Below are 20,152 nucleotides of genomic sequence, written 5' to 3' on the forward strand. Positions count from 1 at the left end.
TTCTCAACAATATGTCAGCCAAACTAGTCATACCTTAACAATTAGAGTAAAAAATGATCAACCACTGTGGCTAGACATTTTGCTGAATGTACAAATAGGTCCCTTAACTGTTTATAAGTAATTGGCATAGGAAAGGTCTCGTTACATATTAGAGGTGGATCTTTTTTCTAGGAACTAGACAAACCTCAGGAATGAACTTAAGACTAGAATGTATCCTGTTTTGTTTAAAAAATGTTTGAAAACTTGTTTTAAAATATTTCTAAACAGTAAACTTTGAATAACTTTAAAAATATCAAAACGGTCACCTTAACCTAAATACTGTTCCACAGGCTTGGGTTCAAAATGAATGCATCGCCACCATCTTACTTACCTCCCACACATCCCACTTCAGGCTTAGACTCACACATGCATAGTTGAGTAGTATAAGTTGTCTAAAAATATGAAAAGGTCATTTTCTCCCACAGGCTGGTACATTTTTTTCTAAAAGGAGTAATGCTCAGGGAAAAAAAATTAAATTTTTATATTAACAGAAGTGCAGACACGCACATTTTACATACTGTATACTGAACTGTACATACATTGAATGTATGACATGCTAAAATAACCACCTTGATGTTTAGGATAGGAACCACATTTTATAAAAACCGTCATATTTGTGTGAAAATCTGGAGAAAAAAAATCATAATGGGTAACTAAAATAATTTGGTAAATTGTTGCAATTTGCACATTAGTTAAGTAAATGGGACAGGTGTCAACAAAAAGTTGGGGAATGAAAAAGGGGCTCCAGCTTGAGAGCAAAAGTATATGAACAGGTATAGAATACATTATCCCGAAACCCAATATCCAGTAATAGAACGGTACCTTGTACTTGATCCAAACTAAGATATAATTAATCCTAATTGGAAGCAAACCCAGCCTATTGGGGTTATTTACAGACTACAGCTACAGACAAAGCCACCAATATTTAAATCAACACTTTCTCTCTTACCTCTTGTAAGCCGTGTGATCAACCAATATCTTTTCGTGCAATTTTTTTTTAATGTGTGCACAGCAGCAGATGCAGCCAAGCTCTAGTTCTAGTTATGTGAACATTTTCTATATACTCCAGAATTGTGTGCAGTGTTGTCAGCTTTGTATGAGCATGCAGAAGTGCATTATTAGGAAGAAGGTGGCCACTTTCAGATTTTATTCATAATATGACAAATGTTCAGATTTCGATCATACGGTTAAGGCAATGATCTGAAACAAAGATTCTAATTGAAATTGTAGGATTAATGTCCTAAAACTAACACATCTGACAATGTTTTGGTCAATAATAATTTGCAGACAACAATCGTCAGATAGGCAATACATGTACAGATATTATCGTTATCTGACAGAATTGTTGTAACCTGTTCTACTGAAACGGTTGAATTGTCAGGACGATAATTCGGAGCCCACACATGGCCTGAAAATCGTATAAAGCAAAGTTCATCGGAAATAACATTAGAATGTCTTTTTTATTTCACCAAGCTCTGAAAATGTGGTTTTTCTATAATTAAAGTCTATAAAAATGTGAGATTTAGGTATAAAAATACTTACCAGGCAAAAGTCGTTGAGGTCCTATAGAAGTCAATAGAAGCTGCACTGATTCATTTTTAAATAAATTTGGACTTTTAGAGGACTTCTGATTTTTTGCTGTTAGTAATTGTCAGAAAAACTCAAATTTTAGAGCTTCTTTTATTTTTTTAGCGTATTGTTCAAGGCTTTTTTCATTTGTGTTTTTTTATTCACGCTTTAAGAGAAAACGAGTTTAATCTGGGTTTCAAAAACCTCCAACCCACTAAAAGTCGACCATGTGCCTCCACGAGTCTATGACCATTTTAAGATTATACTTCACCTTCCTTGATCAATCAGATATGTGGTGCATGGTATAGAATGTTTAGAAGCAAAATTAATACACTAGTATTTTTTCACAAGACCTCAAAGCACCACAATTGTTTATTTTAGTAACCAATGTAATGCAATACGTAAACATTAAATAGGTTTTATAGAACAGAGCTATTTACATACTGTAGTTCAGTAGCACAAAATCCCCAAAACATCCTCTTGGTGCCATCTGGGTTTTAACAATATTAATGTGAGTTTCTTTGGCCGGACATACCTAGGCATCCCTAGGCACCAGATTAAGGCATGTTGAAGCACTCTCCTTCCACTTGTTAGCTATACGATGTGCACACAGAGTTGGTAGGCTAAAGACTCTTCACATTCAGTATGGGTTATTCAAAGGGCCTGGTCTTCCGCGACCTCTGTAGGGAAAATAACATGGAAAGATAATGATCCTGTTTGTACTCCTATGCCAGACAACTCCATCTAATTGCCTTCCATACACTGGTTATATGCACATCAGAACACATTTTAATAGATTTTTATTCTCTGCATAAAACACTTTTTTCTCCTGGTACTTTATACAGTAGGCAAAGCTAGGGCCACCATCAGGGGGCAAAACTGTACCGGGCCCAGTGGTTTTTAAGCTTCAAGGGGAGTCTGGCCGCGCTTCCTGGATTAGCCTGGCCCCTCCTTGAGTCACTGAAGAAGCACTGAAGGAAGACTGTAAAGGGAGCCGGAAGCCACTGAATGGAGCTGAAGCAGAGGAGAAACTGCTGAAAGGAGGCAAACTCACCAAGTTTGTTGTGTGGGGACCAGGGAGCCCAGAAAATGCTGTCATTTAGGGCCCTGTGCTGGCAGCCCTAGGCAAAGTCATCCCCTTTCCCTAGTTCAAATGCCTGCCTGCGATAAGTGTCAGCAGAACTTGTTTTTATTAATAAAGTCTTAGTCATTTGATATGCAGTAAGTCATGTTTTGCAGTGCAGTTGCTGCATCATATAGAGGCACTTTATAAAATTACAAAAGCCTAAAAGTAAAGAAAATATCAAAGCAATAATATGCTGATCAATCATGAATTAATCAAAATATTTTTAAAAGAATATTACCATGTCTGAAAGAACACAGCCAATTTATATTAACTAAAGGCTTCCTCAAAATATGTATCCTATACAGGGTTGCCACCTGGCCGGTAAAACACCTGCCAAGGCTGGGGCCGGTATTACAAATTTACCGGCAATGTAGCTGTAACACCCTTAAAAAGATCCCTTGGCCTGCCCCCAATCCCCTGTAAACGTAGCTTTTGTCCTGCGTTTTTGTCCGTGCTGTGGCATCGCCCCTTTACGTCACAACTCACCCCCTTTTGTACCCGCCCCCCACCAGCCGCTAAAAAATTTAGCAAAAGGTGGCAACCCTAATCCTATAACTAGGGATACACTGAATCCACTATTTTGGGATTTGGCTGAATCCGGAATCCTTTATGAAAAGATCAGCCGAATACAGAATCAGATCTGATCCCTAATTTGCATAAGTAAATGAGGACGAGGAAGGGTTAAAGAGAACCACATGTCCATCTTTGGTGTCTGCGTGACAAAAAGTCATATGATTTTTAGGATCCGGCCAGGCACTTGGATTTGGCCGAATCTGAATACTGCTAAAAAAGTGCATATAGACATGAGGATCATACAAGACAGGTAACAAGCATCCTATGGAGTGCGCAAAATCAGACTTATTTGCTTAAGGGATCTATATATATATATATATATATATATATATATATATTTATTTTACTGTAATATACATGAATACAACTGTGTGTACTGACCTGAAAGGCCTTCCTCTGGGCCTTTGTCCTCTCTGGTAATTTCCTCGGTTTCCTCGAGGTCTGCCACGGAACCCACCCCTGTCCGTGCTGCTAATTCCTGGCATGTTTGTTCTCTTGGGTAGGACCTACAGTTGTTGGATAAATTAGATGATAAATCGGCTGTAACTGAAATATGTATGCCTTAATGCCAAGTCAATTTAGGGAATCTGACTTAGGGAACTTAAGGCATTTTTCATGCTCTATTACGTTATTACAAAATCTTAGTACAAAAAAAACTCAACTGCCCCTTGGAGAAAGCAAATTTTCCCCCCTCTGGGACAAATCATGTTTCCTCTTTATTACTTTACTAGGAAGAGGATACTAATTGGTAAAATGAATACTACTACTACTGGCTATTCATTTGGTGAGGGGTATAAGACCTTCCAATTGTTAACATTTGTTCCTTCTTAAAAAAAAACAAAAATACACATACACAAAAACAGACATTGGGTTCCCATGGTCAACAGGATGAAGCATAAGAAAAGGCCTTGAAAGGATGAATGTGCCTGAATCAGGTGTAGTACTGTATGTAATCAAAGATAGATCAGTGTGTGGTCAGGGATCCCATAGATTCAGAACAATTGAAAGACATGTGTGGGTGGGTGTCTGATGCAATCGGCTTTTTGAGACTTGAGTAAACAGCCTTCAGCTCATTTCAGGTTCTTCGTCACAGAAATGACAAAAAAATCTTGCAATAGTTTAATATCAGTGATAGCATTATCTGATCATCATCTTAACTCCAATTTAATTAAAACTAAATTGACGTACTTTCTGAAATATGATGTTGACTAAATCTCAGATATTTAATGGGCAAATCCTTGATTTTTAATGGGTAGATCACTTTTAAACAACTGCAAGTTTTTTACAGGTTGAAAATTCAAGCAAACTCGTATTGCTTGATAGAGGGAAATGTGCTTGTGAACACAATGCCATTATCTTTCCTCAAATATACCTTGATTGTTCGTCCTCGGAATACGGTTTCATCCATTGCCACTGCAGCATCGACAGAGTTCCTTTCTGCAAACTCAATATATGCATATCTGAAACACACCAACATATTATTGTAGAGGGAACAAAAAACACATTTCCATCAAGTTCAACATTTTATTTATATGAAACCTGCCTAAATTCCTAAAGGAAACAAAAAAACCCATCTGGGGTACGTTAACCAGTTTGGGGTCTGTAGTTAACCGGTTTGTAGGTCTATGTCCTTTCCAACTGATACAAACTTACAATGCCCTCCTTTCTGCATAAAAGAAAATACATAACCCTGCAGTACCCCTCTAAGAACCCTCCTCCTAGTAGAAAATGTACCATTGACAACCACTCTGTACACCATCCTTTATACACAACGTAGGGATGACTGAGTATTGGGGTTAATTTCAAGCTCTCTATCTCAGAAAGACACCCCCGCTCCAGGTGTAACAAGGTAATCCAATGATTATCAATGGCGAGCAGCCCGAAACATGTGAAAAATAAATCACTTAGCACGCAGAGCAGATTTACTGCTTTCTCTCAGTTCATCTGAATCATTGGTACACCATCCTTTAGTCAGTTTTGTATCCATTTAAAACATAACCAAGAACAACAGACCTTAGTATAGCAAGTAGGGCCAAATCTTTGGGTTTTTATTGCATTGCCATTGTCTAAACTCCTACTAACAATCATAAATAGCAATTACTTTTTGACATCATCTGTCCTTCATGAAGTCATGCAGATTACTAAAAAAGCCTTTTAGATTTAGCATGAAAATGATTTAAAGTTATTGAATAGTGGTCCAACCACCCCATGACAAAGTTAGTCTGTGTACAACGGAAAATGTAGAATGTGCATTGCTATTTCCAGATAAATGGCAACTCACCCTTTTGGATGTCCGGAGAACTTGTCGCATAGAATAGTGATGCGATTGATGGAACCACAGCTACTGAAGTGAGCCTCTAAATCCTGGGCTGTACTTCCGTAATCCACCTAGAAAGAGATAATATGTCATGTAACTACAGATACTATAGATCCCTAAGCAACAGCGGTGTGCTTAGGATCTGCAACAATCCAAGGAACAGATTTTATTAAAAAATAGAATACGAAAAGTCATAATGGTTAAAAGACCAGTAACAAAATTGATTACTTCATTTATTATCACCCCTCCCCCCCCCCAAAAAAAAACAAAACATGCCTCCCTATCCAGCCTTTGGCTTCTGACCTAATGTCTTTGCAGGAGTCTCCGATAAGTCAGTGACATTGGGATGGTGGCCATATCGAGCTGACAGCCTGGAGCAGTGGTTGATGATTGTGATATTTTAATTAAACCCAGTATTCCCGGAATAACTGAGCCGTCACCTCAGATGAGGAATCCTAAATAATGCAACGTCACATACTATACACGCACTCTGCACACTTACGTTGCCAACATAAACTGATCGTTTGTCAATTTCTTTCTTCTCCTCTGCACTCAGAGGCTGTGGCGGACCTGTGTAAGGAGAAACCAGACCAAAACAAACAGGTAGCAGCCAGGCAATATAAAAATGGGGTACACTAACTAAAGTGACAACACATTTTACATAATATGGGAAGGGCATATTTCACAATTATACAGGCTTTTGATTGCAGCAATAGACATTTTTTTTAGGATAGGCAGACCAGGAAGGAGTTTGATAAGGGGTGCCATTTCAGGGTCAGACATAGTATTTTGCTATTTATATACTTTCTTTTTTTAAATAATATTTAGTGGGGCATATTTTTTTTTTAAGTTTTTATTTTTGCAATTTTTAACAACAATAAAATGAAAATAAGAAACAGAAAGGAAAAGGAGAGAAGTGAGGCAAAGGCATCAATTACAAATATACAGGATTACAAGCATTTTTTCAGTTTACTGTATATCCAAACAGGTGCCCCATATGGCTTCAAATTTCTCTGGGCACCCTCTAGCTAAGTAGGCTCTGGCTCAGTTTCTGACTTGAAACATTTACCAGTTTTTGCCGATATTGTAATGAGGGGGGGTCCAGGGAATAGCTTTCTTAGCATAATAGAGAAGCTGCAGGTAACAGAGTCTAGAGTAGGAGCGAAGTGGAACATCATCAGTTAGGCCAAGTAGACTTGTATGGGTGTCAGCGGCATTTCGCTGGCGGTGAATTTTTGGCGAAACAAAACGGGTCAAACTCACCCATCCCTATTTGGGAGTGCTAACTTTTCATTCAGGAACTGAAGCACATTACCCCAGAATCCCTGTATCACCGGGCAGGACCAAAATACATGGAACAGAGTATCTATCTCATCTTTGCACATAGGGCAAAGGTCAGATACATTATCGTATATTTTCGCTAAGCGGTACGCTCTGTTTAAAAACTTTACCTGGATGTTAGTGGGGCATATTTAATGCTCAGTCCTCCCACCCAAATAAGAGCTGGCAAAAAAAAGACAGAATTACCATGTCTTGTGTTTGAATCCCTTTACTCTTTAGAGTGATACAGGGGATGATGGCCCCATATACATAATGATAAGAGCAAGAAAACTCAAGTGCAGCTAAAAAAAAAACAGTGTTGTTTTACTGTACTGAATCGTGGAATCTGATTCTATGCTCTCTTTGTGGGGCAACAAAAGAGGCACTGAAAGTCAACTATCCCAATGCCTCTCCTCGTTATTTTCTGCTTCTCTATTTCATCTGTGTTCATGTGTACGATATCAGCACTAGCAGTGAAAGTAGCGCAACATGATACAGGCTCTTGTTTCCTACACTATAGACATTTGAGGTGAAAAGTTTTGTTGTTGTTTTTGAGATTGTACAAGAAATTAGAACATGAAAAGCCTTACCCAGTTCTGCCAAATCTGAATTATATGCACTGACAGAAATGGCAGGCCCATTTTAACGTACCAAACAATGTTCTGTCTGGAATGGCAACCTGATCCTGGACTAATGGAAATATACTCAGTATATTTCCTTTTTTTTATATCAAAGCTAGTTGGATACGTAGGCAAACTGATGGGCTGGAGAACAACAAGCGATGTTGTTTACCCTCAGTATATGCTCCTGCTGTCATCTTTGAATGGGTCGTTTGCATGCAGGGCCTAGTGCTGACACCAATACTCTTATCCTGTCCAGATAACCCCTTCAGCCGCTCAGCCTCCTCTTCCATTTCTCGCACTCGCATTCTGATGGCCTTCAGTTCCTGGTAAAAGTAAGGATAGTGGGAATGCTTTAACAGGAATCTAAATCAGCTTAGAAAACTTTAAAAAAAAAAAAAGGATCAAACGTCTTACTTACAGGATCATCCAATTCACATTCCTCGGCTCCATCCCCTTTGTCCAGTCCCGGTTCTTCTGAAACTCTCTCAGACATCACCCACGTTTCATCCCACAGAGAAGGCAATATAATGTGGTTTTCCCACACCTTGTTTTAATCCACACCTGAGTAAAATATCATACATACTAATGGATGCAGGGCGAGTAATTACATTTGTTCGGCATTGCTTGCACTTTAAGGGCTTTAGCACACTGTTACATCACTATGCAGCAGAACTCAGATAGAAATGTCACCATGAATTGGCTGTGTATTTTTTAAATATTTTCTATAATTTTATAGTTTCTCCCAAGAAGAAAATGCATATTGAAATGTTTCTGATGGAAAAAAATACTATTATGTGTAACTCACATTGGGTGCCATGTATCTTTAAACAGGAAACAGATATGGGATCTGTTATCTGGAAATGCACAAAGTTCTTAAATACAGGAAGGCTATTTCTCATAGTGCTGATTTTAAGATTTTGATTTTAATGTTGACAGATTTCTTTTTTTTGCCGGCAATAATGAGGGATGCACTGAAATCCAGATTCTGTTCACGATTTGGCCAAATGAAATTTGCAGGATTTGTATTATGCCAAACTCAAACCCTAAACCACATGACAACTGAAGGTGACAATTTTTAGGCGGGATTTGATATTTGCCAAATACAAAATCCACCACAGACAATTCATTTGAATCCTACCATTGTGGATTTGGCGCATCACTAGTACAGGTATAGGATCCCTTATCCGGAAACCCGATATCCAGAAAGCTCCGAATTACGGAATGGCTGTCTCCCATAGACTCCATTTTATCCAAATAATACAAATTTAAAAATGATTTCCTTTTTCTCTGTAATAATAAAACAGTAGCTTGTACTTGATCCCAACTCAGATATAATTAATCCTTATTGGAGGCAAAACCAGCCTATTGGATTTATTTAATGTTTACATGAATTTCTAGTAGACTTAAGGCATGAAGACCCTAATTACGTAAAGATCCGTTATCCAGAAAACCCCAGGTCCCATACCTGTTGTAATAAAAACCATACCTTGTACTTGATGGTCACTATACTAGCATAAATGTGTGTTGGTAACAAACCATATTATGGCAATCTACAGAAAGACTCCTTTACCTGTAAAACCTCAAGTCTCACACATTCCAGATTATGGATCTCATACCTGTACATGCCATTTGGCTAATTAGCAATTAACGAGCATGAATACTGCATAGAAACAAATGTAGTCTGATTCTCAGTTCAATTTGTTTATGCATGAGTAGGTTCCTTTAAGTATCAAAAAGTAAATGATGTATTATTCTTTGATTCCACCAAAGAATCTCGTGGATCCACATCATTCAAGTCTGGGGTTTGATCAAATAACTGGGGCAACAAATCAAAGTCAAATCCCACAAACCTAATGAGGTAAAATTAGCCAGGGCCCTGTTATTGCCTAATCCCCCCTGGGTCACAGCATTTGCAGTTACAGAGTCAAGTCCAGTTGATTGAATATTAAAGTACAATTTCCTATGCATTGACTGATTCCCTTGGCCTCATCAGAAGGTTTATTGATGCAAATCATCAACACATGCATAGTGATAGTTCCATCACAAGGAAGCGCAGACACAATATGTGATTAATCAGCAAATGCAAATTAATTCTCAAAACCATAAATCTTGCTGGAATGCCTTTCTGTAGAAGGAAAATGAACACAGTTTAAACCTTACTGGCCTATTCACATACCTGGTGTGACTGTTCCACAGAAATGCTAATGCCTAGGAGGAAACACAGCAGAACTTTTGGCCCAGTCCTTCAATAACCCTTTACTTGCCAGAGCTAACGGGGATCTCTACTTGACCAGAGGTTTGTTATATATTAACTCTGTTCTTTCCAAAACTTTTTAAGCGCCTGCTCCATATAGTATAGGTTCTGTATCTGTGCTGATGGTTAGATAATTCTTAAAGATTGTTTGAAAAATATACCCAAACTGTAACAACCTGTCTTAATCAAAAGACCAGTTTCACTAATTAACTCACCTGAAAGCAACAGGATTTCCCTTTGCTCCAGCTGCAATGGATGCTGGGAGTTGTAGTCTGAAAATGGATGACTGCAGGAGTTTAAGGTGGACACTCCTGCCTTAGTACCTTGATAATTCAACTCAGACTCTTCTCTGTATTCCCCCTTCAATCAGTGATTTCTTATTCCTGCTGCAGGTAAGGGACCTTTTATCCAAAATGCTCGGGACCTGGGGTTTTCTGCATAAGAGGTCTTTCTGTAATTTGGATCCCCATACTTCGTTAATATAAAATAATTTGAACATTAAATAAACCCAACAGGATTGTTTTGTTACCAATAAGGTTTTTGTTAGGAATAAGTATAAGGTACAGTATGGGATCTGTTATCTGGAAACCAGTTATCCAGAAAGTTCCAAATTACAGAAAGGCCGTCTCCCATAGACTCCATTATAATCAAATAATCCAATTTTTTTTAAAATTTTTCCTTTTTCTCTTTAATAATAAAGCAGTAGCTTGTACTTGATCCAAACTAAGATATCATTAATCCTTATTGGAAGCAGAATGCGCCTATTGGGTTTATTTAATGTTTACATGATTTTCTAGTAGTCTCAAGGTGTGAAGATCCAAATTATGGAAAGCCTCATTATCGGGAAAGCCCCAGGTCCCAAGCATTCTGGATAATAGGTCCCAAACCTGTACTATTTTATAAATAAAGAGAAAAGGACATTGTTTTTGTAAAAATAGAATTATTTGCTTATATGGGTGAAGGGTTTATGGGAGATTCAGAGCTTTCTGGATAACAAGTTTCCAGATAACAGATCCCATAGCTGTATAAACAGGCATGCAAGGTGCCTATATGAAACACATTCTACAGGGCATTGCAGGAAACAGCTCTACTGTGCACTATGCTTTTCTTGTAAGAATCCCACAAAGTGAATTTTACATTTAAAGAGGAAGTTCAAGTTTATATTAACCCTTTGCATGATATAGATGTGTCTATTCCAAGTATTATTTTTGTTGGTCTTTATTGTATATTTTGTATTCCTGAATAGCCTTCCTATTCTGCCTCTTTCTAGCCTGCAACTTAAAATGTGTTCGTACTGTCAGGATCCCAGCAATCAAAAACAGCAAAAACAGGATGAATGGAGCTTGGCTGCAAAGTGACTTACAATACTGTGTCTGCAACATGATAAAAGTTACATTTAAAGTGAACTCATTTAACCTGAGAGGGAAGATTATTTGTGTACTCCATAATTAAGTAGAGGCTTAAAACTAGGGAAGCAGCCCTGACTGATGAGCAGTTTCAATTTGTTTGGAAAAAAAATCCTTATCTTGCTGTTTTTGGGATCCTGAATATATTTTTTTAATTGTACTCACAGTAGCTTCTATATATAATGCTGGACCAACTAAGCTGTTCATTCATTTTCTGTAAGGTGATCAATAGCTCTGCTAAATGCCTGGATCCTATAAAGTTAATATAAAAGACCAGAATATGCTCCACCTGTCTATGAACACCAATAACTGTGCACTAACTACTGGAATTCTGCACTAATTCAAAAGTCTCAAAAGAACTCCGCAACAAGGCTGCACCAGATACCTCCCCTGTAATTATAATGGGTGACATATTTTACATTGACAACATTCAGTTGGAATGTTTGGCATAGGACTACAGGGTAAAAAATGGAATGGTCCCCAGTAAGCACAATACACTCCTGGGCCTCCTGCAACTGCAGGGTCTGCTTCCACTATTGTTGCACTGACACGTGTTTTCACTAACTTGCCACCATCCCAGCAAATAAGCATGCAGTCACAAAATAATCCTTTCGCTAGTGACATCTTATTTTTTTTTAATTAAAAAACATATAAAGGAAGCATAATTATTTTTAAATAATTTTTTTAACTCCCAAGACCAGTGAACGGGACACATTGGGCTGTTACATACTGTGTACAAGCCCCATTTTACGTTTTTCATGGGACCAGAAAAAATCTAGGAAAAAAATCTAGGAAAATCTAGGAAAATGTAAATTCAGGGAAATACAGTAGATTATGCAATATGTATTGGTTGAACTACAAAAACGGTATAGAATAAAGGGAAAGTTAGAGTCAGGGTATGTGAAATTGAGGTTTTACTATATTTCAGACATTGCTCCTGGTTCTTGCTCCCATTTTCCTATAGTTTGTACCAAGTCTCCAACCATTTTTCCCTAAAGAACATGTAAACCTTACTATGACAATTCTGTCAACCACTTTATGGTTTACAACAAGTCTACTGTATTTAAATAGCAAACTCAGGCAAAGCTGGGGCAAAAGGGTGTTTAGCCAAAAAACCTCCGGGTTATAATCTCCAATTGGCTGATCTCTCTGGTATTTGTCATTCACCATGTGGTATTGTGTTGCTTAATTATAAATGTAAATTATTCATATAGAGTAGAACTGTTACTTTGTGGACTTTAAGCCATATTTTGACTCATGGGCTTCCAGCTGCAGCAGGACTTAAGCAGCAATGAAGGGCTGCAGTTTGGGCAATGCAAAAACTCATACAGTTTCTATCATACCCTGCACTCCAATAGTCCTTGTTAGGCTGCTGCCATAATTCACAGCAATGATACGATACACTGCATTGATGGTGCCTTACTGAGCTATGCCATGCTGATAGATTATTTAATGCAAATTATAAAATTGGAGGTTTTTAATGATATTAATGTAAGCTTTAGTGTGATATCACTTCTTTTTTTAAAATCTATTTGCGTGAGTATTACTGCCTACTGTGAATGTACAGGGCAGCTCTGGTTCTATTTAAAAACACTTACAGCAGTATATTTAAAAATGACTCTGCAAAAGTCTGGAAATGATTCCCAGCTCTGACTCCTAAAGAAGATGTTATTCATGTTACAGGTGATCATTGGAGGGTAACCAATCTGCAATCAATGGACTGTGAGATGTGTATAGCAGGGTGAGAATTCATCTTTTATTCATCATTTACATCCTGAGCTGCTCTAGGCACCAGACATCAACCCTGCTGTACTTCACTTGCACTGGTCGCAGAGACATAGCAGAGACATTGCACTCTACCCCTCAGTTCCGCTGCTAGATTTAGCACAGTATCTGTTGGAGACCTGGGGAGAGCCCCCCACAATTTTTATTTGCCATATAGGCCCCCCCAAAAGTGCATCCCAAGTGATGGGCTCTCAAGTGCCTAAATACAGCTATGCTGTCTAAAGGTTGGCCTCTGGTACGGTGATCCTCTTTATGGGTAAAAAGATCCCCTGCTATTTGTCTATAATGTCCTCTAATGTACTTGTAAAGTGTAATCATGTCCCCTCGAAAGCACTTTATTTCCAGAGAAAACAACCCCAACGTGACAATCTACACTCATAATTTAAGGGGGTTATTTATCAAAGTCCAAATTTATCTCAATATTTTCTGCTACAAACTCCGATCAAATCCGCTCGGGTTTTTTACACTTATTTATTATTATATTTTCCCGAAAATTTGCTTTGCAGTATGAAAAAAAAAAAAAATCAGATTTTCACGATTTTTTTCATCCAATTTTCAAAATTTTTTGGAATTTTCACCCGAAAAATTCGGGGTATTGCACGAAACCCAGCGCACATCAAAAAATCATGGGACCTCTCCCATTGACTTATATATAACCTCGACAGGTCTGAGATGCCGAATTTTCAGATTTGGATTTTTCCATCCTCGGGGTTTAATAAATTCCAAAAAATTCATGACTTTTTAAAAGTCTGATTTTATAAAAAAAAAAAATCATGAATTTTTCGTGATTTTTGCATTCAGAGTTTAGTAAATTACCCCCTAAGTATTCAATCCCATTTAACTTGTCACAGGGGGTGGCCATGTTGGAAAGTGTCTGCAACATTCACATGCTCAGTGGGCTCTAAGTAGCTATTGGGAACCTAAGCTTAGGGGTCTTTGCAAATTATCAAGCAGAAAATGAGGGTTGTCTGTAATATAAGCTGATGCTACAGGGCTGATTATTAAATTCTGATGCTAATTGCACTGGTTTTTGTGCTGCCATGTAGTAATTATCTGTATTAATTACTGACCAGTCTCATATTGTGACATATATATCCTCTGTGAACTGTATATTTTGAGTCAGTCCCTAAGTTCAGTAACGGACAGCAGCACAGAGCATGTGCAGTGAATCAGAAGAAAAGAAGATGGGGAGCTACTGGGGCATCTTTGGGGGCACAGATCTTTCTTGCTAAAGGGCTGATCTGTGGTATAGAAGACAAAACTTAATGTATAACATTTCTAGCCTACTTCTTTAGTTCACCTTTAAGGTCTAGAGCCCAAAACTGCACTGCATACTCCTGATGAGGCCTTACCAGTAACCTATAAAGATGCATAATTATGTTTCCATACTTTGAGTTCATGCCCTTTTTTATGCAAGTACATTATTATTTATTTATTAAACTAAGATATACAGTAATTAATCCTTATTAGAGGCAAACCCCCGCCTGCTGGATTTATTTGACGTTTAAATGATTTTCTTATAGACTTAAGGAATGAAGATCCAAATCATGGAAAGATTCATTATCCGGAAAACCCGGAGGGGTTCTGGATAACAGGTCCCATACTAGTACTTTGATTATATCATTATGAACATCCTGGTGCACTGAATGAAGACAGCGCCATCTTGATGACATCGCTGCCATTGTCAAGCTTCATCCTTTGTCATGGCACAAGTTGGAAGATCCATAACATCATCCTAAATCTGTAAGCCTGATGGCAGGGTCCACTTTCTCAAGACATAGCAAGCAGTAGAGATATGACATGTTTTTCTTATGTATAAAAGAACACAAGTAAATAGACCTTTGAGGATCTTCTTAACTTGAGCCCATATTACTTCAATTCCATCTGACTCAAGTAGGAAGGACTTTGCTGGCAGAGCCATGTTTTAGGAGATACAGTTCTGACTGTGTAAGCGTTCTAAACACTCAATTCCATAGTCAGAGCTGGATTGTATTGTCAGCCTATTTTTTCAACGAGAATTAGATACAAATTCCAAATTAGTCTTCGTGACATAACCCTCCCCACCATCCATTCCATATACTTTAAGATTTATGATTTACAGAGAATGACACAGGCTGCATCCATATTAAACGTTTTGTTTATGACACAGAAACAGAGCACAGAACAGACACAGGACCTGAATTTATGGTTACAGCTGCCACAGGTCAGACATAGAACACACTGAGATACCAGCATGCAAAGATACACAGCTCCACTCTGCTGGGGCCACTTCCAATGAGGATGTGTATATTACATGAATGCTTTACACAGGAGCCCTGCAATGTTTTACTGAATGACATGATGCAATAGCAAACTGAAGTTCCCCTTCACTTGGGATTCATGGATAGAAACAAAATCTTCATAGTAGATGTAGGCCTTGACACAAGACATTAGAAAGAAAAAAAGTCACTCATATGCTTCTTAAACATTACCATAGTTGAATGGTCAAGTGAGGTTTTCAGCTGTTTTAAAAGGCCTCACGTTTGAGCCATGAGAATCATTAGTTTGAAATCAGTCCCAGTGAAGTTCAGTCGCAGCTTGAGCCTTAAAAAATCTGTGGCATATAAACACCAAGACCAAAAGAAAGGGTTTATAAAACGGCCACAGGCTACAAAGAATGCCAACCAATAATATATTTGATAGATTAAGGCCAACTAAGGACTTCTAAAGATGGGACATTTAGCACTTGACACCATTAGAACAATGACAATACCTGATCTTTGGGATAGTTAGATGTTTCAGTTGGAAAAAAAATTAGGGATGCACTGAATTTAGGATTTAGTTCAGGATTCGGCCAGGATTCTGGCTTTTCCAGCAGGATTTTGCCGAATCCTCCTCCCCCGCTGAACCAAATTTTCACATGCAAATTAGGGGCGGGGAGGGAAATCGCATGACTTTTTGTCACAAAATAAGGAAGTAAAAAATGTTTTCCCCTTCCCACCCCTAATTTGCATATGCAAATTAGGATTCAGATTCAGTATTTGGCCGAATCTTTCGCAAAGGATTTAGGGGTTCGGCCTAATCCAAAATAGTGAATTTGGTGCATCCCTAAAAAAATGTAACTAAAATGTCTCAAACTAAAAAGGCAGCAGAAGATTGGCATGATTTGCACAGTCAGGAAATTTAAACATTAGTAAAGTGTCAGGGGCAGCCTTTAAAGCTTTAACTCTATCAGCACTTTTCAAAAATAAAAAACCCAACTAAAGCAGTGATGTGTTTAATATTACACAAATGCAGTAATGAGGTCTCTGGATAAAAGTAAAATGAGCTTTTAACAAAAGTGGACTTACTGGTAAACCATCACTTTATGGGGCAGATTTATTAAAGTGTGAGATTCGAACTCACCACAAAAAAACTCACTCGCTTTCATTCCTGTGGGATTTTTAAAAGCATATTTATCAAATGGTGAGCTCCATTTCTGTGTTGAGTTCTAATTTTACACTTAAAATTTGCCTATTTATAAGTCATCACCAACGGCTGGTCCCAACAACTGTCCAGATTTACTCCTCGGTAGATCAGATGGGCTCCTGTTCCATCTCCCTTCATTACGTTGCATTTATATATTTTTGATGCCATAACTGTTCCTAAAACACTCCCTGACAGGACAGATAAAATGATGTACCGTTGTGTAGATCCCATTGATACTCAAGCGACAACATTTCGTTTTACTACTAGGAAAGCTAGCAGATGTATTTAGGTGGCAAGTGTGAAAGTCAGGCAATAAATATGACATTTGGTTGGCAATAAAGACTGAATATGGGAAGCTCTGGATTACCGACTGAGGAGACATATACATGGGTACTCTCTAAGTGCGCCAGTAACACAAAAACATCGACAAATCGTTCATGGGCGAGTGAAATACATTTACAAACCTTTGTGAAACACTGCAGAGCTCCAGAGTGGCATTTAAGCCTATGCTTTAAAGCTAAAAAAAACTCCCAGGGTGCATGAGGTCACGGCTTAATGGTCCAGGGGTCAATTTATACAATAATTAAAGCTGATTTTGAAACCTTTTCCATAATCACATTTTGGTTTATTGTGAAGCATCAGTGGCAATGCTTGAAGTGCTATGGCCAGCTGTGAAATGAATTAGAGGTAGTGTGGGAAAGCTAACATGGACAGTTACATAGTAGTTAACAGCATGGTTAGGTATTTGCAGTTTTTAAAAGCCACATATTTTATGTAATCAAACGTATTGATGCTACTTTTTTAAAACAATTTATGCAGAAGTGATAAAGAACTGGTTCCAAATATGTGGAATGGAAGTGTGAACTTTGGGACAGCAGAAATTCTAGGCTCCTATGAAAAACCACTAGCAGACAACTGTGACTTCTGCATTACTCACACGAGCAGACCTTCAGGTATTAAGAAACAATATAAGAGGAGGAGATTTAAGGTTATTTTAAGATATTGTCTTCTTTGATTCTTCACTTTTATATTGTGTAAGGGACTAAGATTACGAGGGAAAATAAACGACATTAACATGTTTTCTTCCACATGTTGGTAACCTATTTGCCCATAAGGGTAGAAATATTCCGCGTTCCATGTCATTTTAAAATTCTCCATAATTCTCCTGTTTCTTAGCTAGTTCCCTTACTTCCCATTTGCCATTCAACCCACAAGTGCAATCAGAGGCATGAAACATGCAAGGATGTGGGGCAAAATGGTTTTGTGTTTCTGTGCTACAATATAGATCCAGTGCATGAATAATACATCTTCTTGCTGACCTAGAGGAATAGATAAATGACGACTAGCATTTCATGCTAACAGTAGGTTCTGGGGCATTGTCACAAATAAGTCACTACAAGAAAAGACAAAGCTGCTAATCCTGCCACATTCTGAAGACAGAATGCAGCCAAACTTGGGTTCAGATAACACTTTGGGGTAAATTTTCTAAGCAGCGAAAATTCGCAGCCATCGCAACACTTCGCTTGGCGAAATTAGCTCAGACTACACTAATTTACTAAAATGCGAAGTTGCGTCCAGGGCACTGAACGCTGGGCGAATTTTTGGTAGAGTTACTTCAGCAATCAAAGCAAAGATGCGCTAGCGTTCAATTATGCCTAGCGCAACTTCGTTAGAGGTGTTCGCTCAGGCTAATTTGCATACGGTGGGAAATTATAAAGTTGAATGGACCTATTTGTTGCAGCAAATATATTACATTACACAAGTCCAGGGAACCTTATGGTAGAAAATGTATGGGGGAACCCGGTTACCCAAAAAAAAAATTTAAGGACTTTTGCAGGCTATCACTCTGAAAAAATGAAAAGACGCCAGCGTTTTTTGGGACTTTTTTCACTAAAAATATGATGTAAGTACCAGGAGAATAAGGAAGATCTATGCACTCCAATGCACTTCGCCTGGTCTGAGCTGGCAAAGGCAAGTCTGGTGAAAGAGGTAACGTTCAGTAAAATCCGCATCTTAGTGAATTTGCGGAGTAATGTCCATTCGCCAGAGCGAAAATTCGCCTGGGGATAGAGTGTGAATGACCGCTAGCATCTGTCTCTAGCGAAGTAACACCTGTGACCGTTAGTAAATTGGCGAAGTGCCTGAAAGCAGTAACGCTGGCAAATCGTCGCCAGCATCACTCACTTCGCCCTTTAGTAAATCTGTCCCTTTGCATCTTTGTACCACAAACATGATTAAGTGGCCATAGACATTAAGATTTTTTAAAAATTCTTTTTTGTTATCATAGGACCAAGCTTATTCCTAAACAACTGTTTAAATGTACAATTTGTCCATCAACTAAAACCACCATGACAAGCGATATCATCTAGTTGAAATAGAAAAACTGTGGGTAGAGAACTGCTTGGCTCTGCAAACAATTGCACAATGGATAAATTTCACTGTAAAACGATGAAAATGATCTAACCTGACTGATCATGACTGACTGATAATGGATGAAAAATCGTTAGATGCACGATTGTTTGGTGGCCACTTAAATTATGATAATTTGGTCGTTGGGGAAAGAAAACTCGTAATGTCTATTGCCACAATAAGGGGCAAATTCCCTATGCGCCGAAAATGTGATAGCGACGGCCTCGCCGCACTTCGCCAGGCGTAGTTTCGCCAGGGCTGCGCAAATTCACGAAGGTCTGAATGTTGCACACAGGTTACGAATGGTTGCGAAGTTGCACTAGAGATAATATGATAAGCAGTCCGAAGTTAAGCTAGCGATGCCTAATTTGCATACGGCGTGCAGTTAAAGTACAATGGACGTGTATGCTGCAGCAACTACATTACATTACACAAGGCCAGGGAACCTTAATAAAATCATATAAAGTTGTTATAATGCCCTACACATGTGCCCACTGTATAGTTTAGGTGCCAAATGTAAGAGGGAAGGAGGGTACCCCAAAAAACATTTTCGATCTTTTTCAACCTATCACCCAGTAAAAAGTGAAAAACGCCAGTGTTTTTTGGGACTTACAAAAATGTTCAACTTTTTTTTGACAAAATCCTATCTACTCTATTGCACTTCGCCTGGTCTGAGCTGGCAAAGTAAAGTCTAGTGCAGGAGGTAACGTTCAGTAAAATTTAGTGAATTAGCATACTTACGTCCCTTCGCCAGAGCGCAACTTCGCCTGGCGTAAGGGTGTGAAGTAGAGCTAGAGTATGTCTACTTCGCTAGCGAATTTACGACAGCACCCGTTAGTAAATCGGCAAAGTGGCAAAATGACGTCACAATGGCGAATTTTCGCTACTTCGCCACTTCGCCCTTTAGTAAATTTGCCCCTAAGTATCTGGTTATTTAGCGTTGTACCTTAAAACCTGTACCGTCTGGCTGGTGTGGCTTTGGAAGGGTGTAGGTTGGACATGCATGCCCTAAAGATTCAATGGTTAATGGCTAGCACATTTTTGGCAAAGTATCAATCATTGTGCTATATATGGACACAAAAACAGTATTCCTCAAATACTTGTAGCAGCGCAGGGAAGAAGGTAATTGTGTGCTGAAAACTAATCTGAATAACCAGTCCTTTAACACTTTTACCTGGTGATGTATCTTTGTGTGTTTGGTTACGGTTAATTAAAGAATCCTTAAAGCAGATAACATGGTACAGAACACATCATGCTTGTCACCATTCCTGTTATCCAGGTGAC

At 38.4% G+C, this 20,152-nt stretch overlaps 1 protein-coding gene and 1 long non-coding RNA gene across 2 annotated transcripts; one reads left to right on the forward strand and one right to left on the reverse strand.

Moving 5' to 3' along the window:
* Positions 1 to 1,964: 1,964 nt before the first annotated feature.
* On the reverse strand, positions 1,965 to 9,969 carry pabpn1l.S (poly(A) binding protein, nuclear 1-like (cytoplasmic) S homeolog; the record flags this gene model as incomplete). The annotated part of the gene is given in 8 exon segments (NM_001090949.1): positions 1,965 to 2,288; positions 3,689 to 3,813; positions 4,680 to 4,767; positions 5,589 to 5,695; positions 6,127 to 6,194; positions 7,737 to 7,890; positions 7,986 to 8,128; positions 9,744 to 9,969. Coding segments are annotated over 7 exon segments (657 nt in total). The 3' UTR covers positions 1,965 to 2,248.
* Positions 9,970 to 10,078: 109 nt separating this feature from the next.
* On the forward strand, positions 10,079 to 15,131 carry LOC108715406. The gene is made up of 3 exons (XR_001935511.2): positions 10,079 to 10,213; positions 12,911 to 12,968; positions 14,536 to 15,131. It is a non-coding gene; the product is annotated as an uncharacterized LOC108715406 (long non-coding RNA).
* The last annotated feature ends 5,021 nt before the right edge of the window (positions 15,132 to 20,152 follow it).

This window comes from Xenopus laevis, chromosome 4S, assembly GCF_017654675.1.
Source record: "Xenopus laevis strain J_2021 chromosome 4S, Xenopus_laevis_v10.1, whole genome shotgun sequence".
NCBI classification, from domain to species: Eukaryota; Metazoa; Chordata; class Amphibia; order Anura; family Pipidae; genus Xenopus; species Xenopus laevis.